Source organism: Eucyclogobius newberryi, unplaced genomic scaffold (assembly GCF_026437365.1).
Source record: "Eucyclogobius newberryi isolate DKJ021-1_F unplaced genomic scaffold, fEucNew1.0.hap1 SCAF_3, whole genome shotgun sequence".
Classification (NCBI taxonomy): Eukaryota; Metazoa; Chordata; class Actinopteri; order Gobiiformes; family Gobiidae; genus Eucyclogobius; species Eucyclogobius newberryi.
This window is the reverse complement of record NW_027315945.1, coordinates 5060539-5071407: the sequence shown is the minus strand read 5'-3', so window position 1 is coordinate 5071407 and position 10869 is coordinate 5060539. Positions and strand designations below refer to the sequence as shown.

General features: G+C 46.1%; 1 protein-coding gene across 2 annotated transcripts in view; it reads right to left on the bottom strand.

Annotated features, from left to right (window-relative positions):
• LOC140374501 (vitelline membrane outer layer protein 1 homolog) overlaps positions 1-8291 on the bottom strand; it is a 321142-nt gene extending 312851 nt beyond the window's left edge. The window contains exons 1-4 of one of the 2 annotated variants that reach the window (XM_072461425.1): positions 8052-8291; positions 4866-4978; positions 1950-2253; positions 1042-1107 (exon numbers count right to left, since the gene is read on the bottom strand). In XM_072461425.1, coding sequence (XP_072317526.1) covers positions 1105-1107; positions 1950-2253; positions 4866-4978; positions 8052-8276 — 645 coding nt within the window. In that variant the 5' untranslated portion in view covers positions 8277-8291 and the 3' untranslated portion in view covers positions 1042-1104. Of the gene's footprint in view, positions 1-1041; positions 1108-1949; positions 2254-4865; positions 4979-8051 lie in introns of those variants that run through there. The other variant, XM_072461426.1, reaches the window with a different exon arrangement.
• Positions 8292-10869: the final 2578 nt, after the last annotated feature.

Sequence of the window (10869 nt, the reverse complement as noted above, 5' to 3'; positions counted from 1 at the left end):
GGGGTTCCAAAAGTGGGGCTTGTGAGGCCTGAGCTGGGATCATGAGATGATTTTATTTTGATTTAAAAACACATGACATCTTAATCTTTTATTTACTGAACACAATAACTATATTTTATTGAAATTAGGTCCATTAACACAATAGATGAGTCATTGATTAAACTAGTTTGCCACTTGAAATGACCTGAACTGGTTGTGTGGTCACTTCTTTCTGTACTTGTTTATCCCTGAGTGGTTTATATCATGTCCAAGTGTGTAATAGTATAATTTGTATATATTATGAAGTGTGATTTCCCTGTGTTCAAATGTTGTATCTGTGCTTCATTGTAGCAGCCCTTTATGGCTCTCATGTAATGAGTTCAATATGTACATTTGTGATTGTATATAGTTTACCTTTGCCTTGTTGTGTGTGTTATTGTTGAGCTGCGTTTATCCTGTCATATTATGTCACTAAACCTTCACTCATGCCTCGTGTCTCCCCCAAACTCCACTGTTATGTCCTTCCATTGCAGTTACGCTAACAATCCTATAGAGGGCGCCATAGACCATCCTTCCAGAACGCTCCCCATGATTGACCCCTTATGTCTTGTTTATGTCAGATCACGTCAATTTAAAGCTACCTATAGTTAATATAATTTAATTTGTACATGGCCTATACATTGTTTGTTATTATATAACCTGTTTTTAGACATTTTTTTTATATTTATAATATAAATATCGTTTGAATGACATTGTAAATAAAAAGGACTTGACACACAGTGAACATGTTATTATTGGTGATGGAAGAGGAAACGCCATGTCCCGGTGTAATTGTACAGCTCGACAGTAAGAACATACTAGGCCTGAGTCATGTGGGATAAGCTACTATTTTCTATCTCATATCCAGCCACTAGGGGTCAGCAGAGGGCTGCAGAACATCTTCAGAAACAATGAACAAACCATAAGAGCCTGTTTCATTGCACTTTATCCTTGAACAAGAAACAACATATTCCCCTGAAGTAAACAGAGTAAAGCAACAGAAGAAACAGAGCTTTGTTGGTGCAGTGAAGAGCGGCGGAGCAGAACGGAGCGTGCTCAGGTTTCAGAGCAGCTCAGGTCAGGTCATCACTGTCAGACAAACAAACACAGCCAATGTTGTTAAATAAATGCCAAGAAAAGAATTACACACAGAATTCGCACAAGAAATAACTCGTTATTTTCCAGGTATTTTCCATTGACAGAAAGCTCCAAAGTTTATTGATTAACAATGAACTGATAAAGAATTGTCTCTGTCCTGTTCCCTTCACTGCCACGAGCAGCCACATCACTGCAGAGGTGACAACTCCCACACCCAATACACACATAAGCACGGTGAGGGTAACGTTACCCCATTGTGCATAACGCTACCCCATTGCGCATGCCTTTACCCCAGTGTGCATAACGTTACCCCATTGCGCATGCCTTTACCCTATTGCGCATGCCTTTACCCTATTGCGCATGCCTTTACCCCATTGTGCATGCCATTACCCCATTGTGTATGCTTTTACCCCATTGCACATGCTTTTACCCCATTGTGCATGCTTTTACCCCATTGTGCATACCTTTACCCCAGTGCGCATGCCTTTACCCCATTGTGCATGCTTTTACCCCATTGTGCATGCCTTTACCCCATTGCGCATGCCTTTACCCCATTGCGCATGCTTTAACCCCATTGCGCATGCCTTTACCCCATTGTACATGCCTTTACTCCTTTGCTATGCTTTTACCCCATTGTACATGCCTTTACCCCTTTGCTATGCTTTTACCCCATTGTACATGCCTTTACCCCTTTGCTATGCTTTTACCCCATTGCGCATGCCTTTACCCCATTGCGCATGCTTTAACCCCATTGCGCATGCTTTAACCCCATTGCGCATGCTTTAACCCCATTGTACATGCCTTTACCCCATTGTGCGTGTTTACTCACTGACCTGCTGGCTCTTAGCGCAGCAGTGGAAGCGCACATCATTGAGGGTGGAGTCGTCCAGGCCCCACTGGTACTCCTCCATCTTGGTCTCCACTCCGCAGATGCCTCCATCGCACTCCTGGCTCCAGTGGCCGTACTCTCCCCAGTCCATGCCAGGGGCCTCCAGCGTGGGAAAGCTGCTGCAGCGGAACTTGATGTTGTTTACAGCCGTGTCGTCCCCGAACAGACCCTGATGAGGCTCCACACGGAGCTGGAAGGAGCTGAGCACTCCAGTGGGACAATACTGAGGGGCCGACCAGTCCCCGAAACTGAGGGAGAATAATGAGTATTTAAACTCAACTAAAGCAGCGAGCGGCTTCTCATTTTTGAAACAACCACGTGGAAAGACGAATCCCGTGATCATGGAAAAGATGTCTGTGTGTTTGAGAAGTGTCACATTATTGTCATCGAGCAGAGAAAACATCTGAGGAGAAGCAGAAACTGATCTACTCCAGATCTGAACCTCAGTGACGAGCTGGAAGATCTGTGTGAGGAATAATGACACACTGAAGATCTGTGTGAGGAACAATGACTCACTGAAGATCTGTGTGAGGAACAATGACACACTGAAGATCTGTGTGAGGAACAATGACACACTGAAGATCTGTGTGAGGAACAATGACACACTGAAGATCTGTGTGAGGAACAATGACACACTGAAGATCTGTGTGAGGAACAATGACACACTGAAGATCTGTGTGAGGAACAATGACACACTGAAGATCTGTGTGAGGAACAATGACACACTGAAGATCTGTGAGAGGAATAATGACACACTGAAGATCTGTGAGAGGAATAATGACACACTGAAGATCTGTGTGAGGAATAATGACACACTGAAGATCTGTGAGAGGAATAATGACACACTGAAGATCTGTGTGAGGAATAATGACACACTGAAGATCTGTGTGAGGAACAATGACACACTGAAGATCTGTGTGAGGAATAATGACACACTGAAGATCTGTGAGAGGAATAACGACACACTGAAGATCTGTGTGAGGAATAATGACACACTGAAGATATGTGTGAGGAATAATGACACACTGAAGATCTGTGTGAGGAATAATGACACACTGAAGATCTGTGTGAGGAATAACGACACACTGAAGATCTGTGTGAGGAATAATGACACACTGAAGATATGTGTGAGGAATAATGACACACTGAAGATCTGTGTGAGGAATAATGACACACTGAAGATCTGTGAGAGGAATAATGACACGTTGAAGATCTGTGTGAGGAATAATGACACACTGAAGATCTGTGTGAGGAATAATGACACACTGAAGATCTGTGTGAGGAATAATGACATATGGGAGGGAAATACATCTTTTAATATTGCAGAAGCGTATTGAATGTGGATGTGCGCTATAATCAAAGCTAAAGGCTAAATGTCCTACTTTTTATGTAACAATAATACATTTGTGTCTCATTTTATGTCATGTGTGATTTTATGTTTGGTTTGGTTCATGTTATTTTCCAGGTCAAACTCTGCCCAAAATCGTTATACAAACCCCACTCGTCACATAAATCTGACTTAGTGGACATTCCCTAAATGAGCGGGACAAGAGCCTGATGCCTCGTCCGTCCCCTGCGGTCTTAACCTCTTTTGACTCAACCATGTGCAATACTGACTTAAACATGTGCAATACTGACTTAACCATGTGTAATACTGATTTAACCATGTGCAATTCCATCATATTCATGTGCAATTACTGTCGTACTCACAAGCAATTAAGGCCATATTCATGTGCATATGACAGATGGAAATACGAGTGTTTACTTACCATTAGTATTAGTATTATTTAGTCTTATGCTAGCTATTTTTACTTTACTTTACTTTATTATTATTTTATTTATTTGTATCTTTTTATTTCATTTCATTTTATTTTTTTCCTCCATTCCCTATTAAGATATGAGAGGAGTTTTGTTAATAAGAGTTTTTTGTTTTCTTTAAGGGAGTGTCTGCAGAGCCGCGGCCTAAACTGCCATGTTATTTTTGTGCCGGCCGCGCGCCGCGGCTCCTGAAACTGCGCCGCTATTTGACTGCGTTTTAGCGCCGTTTTAGACCGCGCCGGGTTAAGGTTAGGGTTAGGGTTAGGGTTAAGGTTAGGGTTGGGGTTGGGGTTGGGGTTGGGGTCGGGGTCAGGGTCTGGGTTAAGGTTAGGGTTAGGGTTAGGGTTAGGGTTAAGGTTAAGGTTAAGGTTAAGGTTAAGGTTAAGGTTAAGGTTAAGGTTAAGGTTAAGGTTAGGGTTAGGGTTAAGGTTAGGGTTAGGGTTAGGGTTAGCCATGAGGCTATAAGGTTAGGGTTAGGGTTAGGGTTAGCCATGAGGCTATAAGGTTAGGGTTAGGGTTAGGGTTAGGGTTAGGGTTAGGGTTAGCCATGAGGCTATAAGGTTAGGGTTAGGGTTAGGGTTAGGGTTAGCCATGAGGCTATAAGGTTAGGGTTAGGGTTAGGGTTAGGGTTAGGGTTAGCCATGAGGCTATAAGGTTAGGGTTAGGGTTAGGGTTAGGGTTAGGGTTAGCCATGAGGCTATAAGGTTAGGGTTAGGGTTAGGGTTAGGGTTAGCCATGAGGCTATAAGGGAAATGCCGCGGTCCCTGAAACTGCGCGGCTATTTGGCCGTGGCTCTCTTTTGTTTATAAGAGTTCTTCTGTTAAGAGTGTTTGTTTCTTCCTGTAAGTAATCTGTCCTTCTTCTGTATCTACTGCAGTGCAACACCAACATTTGTGGTTATCTTATCATATTATCTTATCTTTTCTATGAACTCCATTTGGACAAGAGGAGACAGAAGCTCAGGACATATGAGTGAATGAATAAACCGCACCAGAATGGAGGCATTATTTGCTCTGGTTTGGGGTCTGTTTGTGGTACTCACTATCCGGCGTGGGACTCCACCGTGTACAGGAAGCTGCGGGTCTCGTCTTTGGCACAGACGAGCCGGACGCCGTTCAGAGACGTGTCATCAGCTCCGAACTGGTTTGACTCCACCTGCACGAACACCACTTTACTCCAACACGCATCACACACACTTTGATGGTGGTATTACACTGCTCCTTTCTCAAGTCATCCTGGTAAAATGATTGATGTTCTCGAGTGTTTTATCTTTTCCCAATTCAACAATAAATAATCCCTCATGAACTGCTCCCTGAGGTTCTGCTGTGCTGCAAAATGAAGCATATTGCGATTGCTGTTATGGCGATATGTGAAGGAATTAATAAGCATTTAATATTGTAATGCATTAATATACCTTTCATTGTTATTGCAGACTGGACACACACACACACACACACAAATCACGACCATATTAGGATGTCCTGGAAGGTAGAGCCTGGTACCAAGAGGTGCCAGAAAAGATCCACCTTCTTATGAATATTCATAGTCTTTGTCCTGTGTGTGAGAGGCCCCCAGATGAGGAGCAGACGTCTGATGGGAACTTGAGGGACATGACATGCGTTTTAATCTGTTAGTTTTGTAATCGTAGGGAATAAATACTTTTATTATAACGACCAGAATCTTGTCTTGTTAGAACCAGTAATTAGAACCAACATATGCTAATTAGAAACATATGGAAACTTCATAACAAGGATATAAGGCATTGTTCTTCCTAAGCCTCTCCATCTTTTCCTCTGCACCACCAAAGTCTCATGTACCATGTCCTCAATTTACAACCGTCATTATTGTTTCGTGTGTGGGTGGAGTTTGGTGCACACCTGTCTGCGCCCTATACTCCTTTTCCTTATTTCCTTTATTGTACAACGCTCATACATATTCTGATGACACACACACCCCTGACTTCTGTAGAGGTTTCTGCATCGCTGGGACGTCTACAGAACCAGTTAGTTAGTTTGTGTTACTTTGTGCATGTTTGCTGTTGTGGCCTCAGATCTGGGTCATGACAGTTTCGAGCTCGTCCAAGCTTTTGGCATTAATGGACAATTTGTTAAAATGTGTGCGCCAAAGTTTGTTACATTGTTTGAGTTTTTGTGGAGCTGTTGTATAGTAAGCCTGGTAACTTTGTGTGATTCTAGGCACACGTGGTGGTCTTGTTTGTGAGGCGCTTTGGTGGAATCTCTCGTGTGATTCAGTTGGTGCCCTTGAGTGCTCCTTTGATGAGATCAAATCTTTGCATCTCTCTGCTGCACCGCTCTCTCTCTCACCTGGAGAAGCCTGGCAGCTCTGTGAGGATCCTGTTCTTTCATCTCTCCAGCGCCTTCAACACCATCAGCTCCTGAGGGACAAGCTGGAGACGGCTGATGTGGAGGACGACCTGCAGAGTGGATCCTGGACGACCTCACAGACCGACCCCAGTTTGTGAGAGCCCGGGACTGTGTGTCTGACACCAGGACCTGCAGTGTGGGGGACCTGCAGTGTGGGCGACCTGCAGTGTGGGGGCGCCCCAGGGCACTGTCCTCGCACCCTTTCTCTTCACCCTTTACACTGCAGACTTCAGACATGACACGGACAGCTGTGTCCTGCAGAAGTTCAATGACGACTCTGCCATCATCGGACTCATCACGGACGACGATGACGGGGAGTACAGAGGACTGGCGCAGGACTTTGTAGACTGGTGTCAACGGAACCACCTCCTCATCAACGCGGGGAAGACCAAGGAGATGGTGGTGGACTTCCGCAGACGCCACCCCACTGCCCCCTCACCAGTGAACATCCAGGGACGGGACATTGAGAGAGTGGACTCATACAAGTACCTGGGTGTTCATCTGAACCACAAACTGGACTGGACTCATAACAGACGCACTGTACAGGAAGAGCCAGTGTCGGCTCTACCTCCTGAGGAGACTCAGGTCTTTTGGAGTGACAGGGCCACTCCTGAAGACCTTCTACGACTCTGTGGTGGCATCAGCTCCTGTACGGTGTGGCCTGCTGGGGCAGCAGCATCACAGAGAGGGAGAGGAGGAAGCTGGACAGAGTCATCAAGAAGTCCAGCTCCGTCCTGGGCTGCGCTCTGGACTCGGTGCAGGAGGTGGGGGACAGGAGGGCCTGGCTATACTCTCATGAGTGTCGCCCCCTGCAGGACACTCCCTTCAGTGACAGACTGACCCACCCTCGCTGTGTAAAGGAGACAGGTCTTTCCTTCTGCTGCAGTCAGACTCCACAACAAACACTGTTAGCCCTGAACATGTGCAATACTGATGTAACCATGTGCAATACTTTGACATAACGTCAGTCATATTGGTGCAATATTCTCTGTCCATGTAACAGCTGTAAATAAGAGTGTTACTATTGTTATTATTTTTTACTTTTTATTAAGAGTATTTTATGAATTAAGTGTTTTTCTATTAAGAGAGTTTTTAAAAGTTTTTATAAGTTATCTGTTCTTTGTTGTTTACTTCTGTGCCTGCTTTGTGTTGCAATACTGTAATTTCCCCGTTGTGGGACAAATAAAGGCTCATCTTATCTTATCAACGGTCACATAAACAAAGTGCATCGCATCAGGAGCTCATGGAACGACTCCCATTGGACAGTGTGGAGGAATATGATGAGGTTCAGAGCAGGACATGCCTCAACCTCCAAGAAAAGCTGTCACAAATCAACCACTCTGGGAAGAATCACGATCAGATTATTCTCCAAAGCCAGAAATAAACAAAACAAGCCTCAAATGATTGTTCACTAAATCTATTTTTTGTGACATTGGCTTTAAAAGTCTCTGTCTGTCAGTTCACAACAGATTTACTCCCAATTATATTTACCCAAGAAAATTCCTGGATGTTCCACTGTGCAGAGCTTGTTCCCACTTATATGGGTCAATCAAAAGTGGAGGCTAAAACTACATAGTGTCAGCTTCAGAAAGAGCCCAGATATTTGAATGTAATCCAAAAGGTTCAGAAACAGTGAAAGTTTGAAGTGGGGCTCATTTTAGTCCGGAGTTTTAGGGGAAATCAGCAGGATTGATAAAGGGAATAAGGGAATAAAGGGTTAAAGGGAATACATCAGCTGGCGGGGAAAGACCCTCGATCAGCCTAGACAAGTAAAAGAACTGACTCTGACCACCCCCACTACCTGCCATTACAGGAGCAGGTACAGCACGTCGACCCTTCCTTACCCTGACACTGAAGCCAACCGCAAAGAAGCCGTCAGGACACATCTCGGGCCAGGTCCAGTTCCCGAACTGCTCTCCATTGGTGACCGTGAGCAGAGACTTGTAGCTGCGGCTGTTGAAGATCTGTCCTGCCCTCTGGAGGAAGAGCTTGTCCTTAGCCTGCCCACAGCCCAGCAGGGCCAGGGTCAGGGCGAGGGTCAGGGTGAGGGTCAGAGTGCGGAGAGCCATGGTTATTCCTGAGCTCTGACCGCAGCACACACAGCGCTTTAAGTACAGGAGGCTTATCACTCTCAATGATTGACAGACGGATGCTGAGTCCACACAGCTGCAGAGTGTGGCCACTTTCTCTGGTAAATTTAGAAACTGTTGACTCAAACTCATGGGAAAAATGACTGAATCTCCAGACTTGAGAAGTTTCTAAGCAAAATTGTCTTTATTGATGAGCCACAAAAACACCAGCAAGACCCGAGCAATTTCTGCAGAAAACGCTGCTTTACAGATAGTTACATTTCACATTATTACACCATTATATCACTGTATATATGTATATATCCCTATATTACTGTTCATGAGTAAACGGTAAAAAAAAATTCTACCATCAAGGCACATCAAGGAACCAGTCACCCAGTCACACACACATTCACACACTAGAGGTTCGCAGACTCTGGGGGCGAGGCAGGTTAAGTGTCTTGCCCAAGGGCACAACGGCAGTATTCACCTGAGGCAGCTGCGATTGCACCGCCAACTTGTGGGCCAGTGGATCTGACCGGTCTACCAGGAGAGAGCGGGATTCGAAGTGCCGGATCAGAAGACGAGCACTCTACCACTGAGCTACTGCCGCCCCTGCCGCCGCCGAGTAATGGGCCCTGGCACTCTCTTATCGAGATAATGTATCCTATAGACTTCTTAGTTCAGTGACACGTGTAGCTCCATTTTCTCCCGCTTTATCTGGGGCCGGGTCGCAGGGGCAGCAGTCTGAGCAGGGACTCCCAGACTTCCTACTCCCCAGACACTTCCTCCAACTCCTCCGGGGGGATCCCGAGGCGTTCCCAGGCCAGCCGAGAGACATAGTCTCTCCAGCGTGTCCTGGGTCTTCCCCGGGGCCTCTTCCCGGTGGGACATGCCTGAAACACCTCCCGAGGGAGGCGCCCAGGAGGCATCCGGAACAGATGCCCGAGCCACCTCAGCTGGAGGAGCAGCGGCTCTACTCTGAGCTCCCCCCTCATAGCTTCACTATTTATTTTTACATTGTTGACCATGTTTAGGATCCTAAACCCTGGATCTCCTTCTCTAAAAGCCCCTTTTGACATTCTTCCTTCTAACCTTTCCAATATTAGAATCGTAATGATGCTTTTGTAACTGCGGTCACTTATTTTGCACCAGATCCTGTGTTCTTGACAAGCTGGTCTCTCAGTTATTAGTCTTGTTGCCATATTTAGTAATAGCTCTTCCACCCTTGTCAGCTCAGGCCCCAAATACCTACTTAATTGCCCCTACTTTTCTGCCATTCTTTCTGTTGTGACCATTGAGTCTGAGTCTGACTCTGAGTCTAAGTTGTTGTTGTTGTTGTTGTTGTTGTTTTATGGCGGTTGGCATCCAATTGTTGCATTACCGCCAGACTTTATTCCTCAGACTTTTCGTAGTCCTCAGACTGTCGTAGTCCGTAAAAGTACTCCTTCCATTGCTTTGGTGTTACAAAGCCCATGAGGTCATGATATGTCTTTGTGACTAGAATAGTTGTTGTTGTTTCAGAGACCAACCGGCTGGAGAGACGGGAGATGGCGGAGGAGAGTGGATCGGTGGTCGAAGACGTTCTGGACGGCGAGGAGGAGCAGCCTTTTCTGGCTGCACGTGCCCGGAAACGTAAAAAGTCCCTTAGCTCGTCCGAGGGTTCTGGGAATGAGCAGCAGGATGAGGCTGAAGCTATTGATATCCGGAGTGAGAGCAGAGACTGTAAGGTGATCATAAAGCTTGCACAGGATAGTGCATCCTTGAAGGAGTGGAATTCAGTGGCATTGTCAAAGAGCCTAACTGTAGCTGTGGGAGTGATCAAGAGTGCGAGTGTCCTTAGAGATGGCTCGCTGCTGGTCGTGTGCAAGGACGCGGCTCAGCAACGGAAGGCGATTGGGGCTGAACGTCTGGGTGGAAGGGACATTCTTGTGTCTGATGCTGAAAGAAGCACGGTCAGAGGAGTTATCGTAGGTGTCCCTACGGCGACGTCTGTGGATGAAGTTGAGGAGAATTTGACTGGAGCTACGGTGGTGGACGCTGGGCGGTTGAAGGTGACCCGGTCTGGGGTGGGATGTGGCAGCTTGTCGGTAATGGTGACACTTGAAGGGAGGTGCCTGCCTAGTGAGGTGTTCATTGGGTTCATGTGCCATGACGTTAGGCCATATGTTCCACCGCCCCTGCGTTGCTTTAGGTGCCAGCGCTTTGGGCATGTTGCAGCGGTCTGTAGAGGGAGGCAGAGATGTGGTAAATGTGCAGGAGATCACGAGTATGGGAAGTGTGACGTGGGAGCAAAACTGAAGTGCTGTAACTGTGGGGAAGAACATAGCTCTGCCTACGGGGGATGCAGGTTTAGCAAAAGAGCTGCTGAGGTGCAGAAAATAAAGGTCTCTCAAGGTATATCCTATGCAGATGCAGTCAAGAAAGTTTCAAGTAACGAGTTTAGAGTAAATACAGAGAGAGGAGCCAGCGCTGCTCCCAGCCAGGGCGAAATGAGAAAGGCCAGCGTGGCTACCAAGAAGTGTGAAGGTTTCAAGAGTAGAGGTCCCAAGTGTGCAAGTTCCAGAATTAGTGAGAATACCCTGGTTGTGGA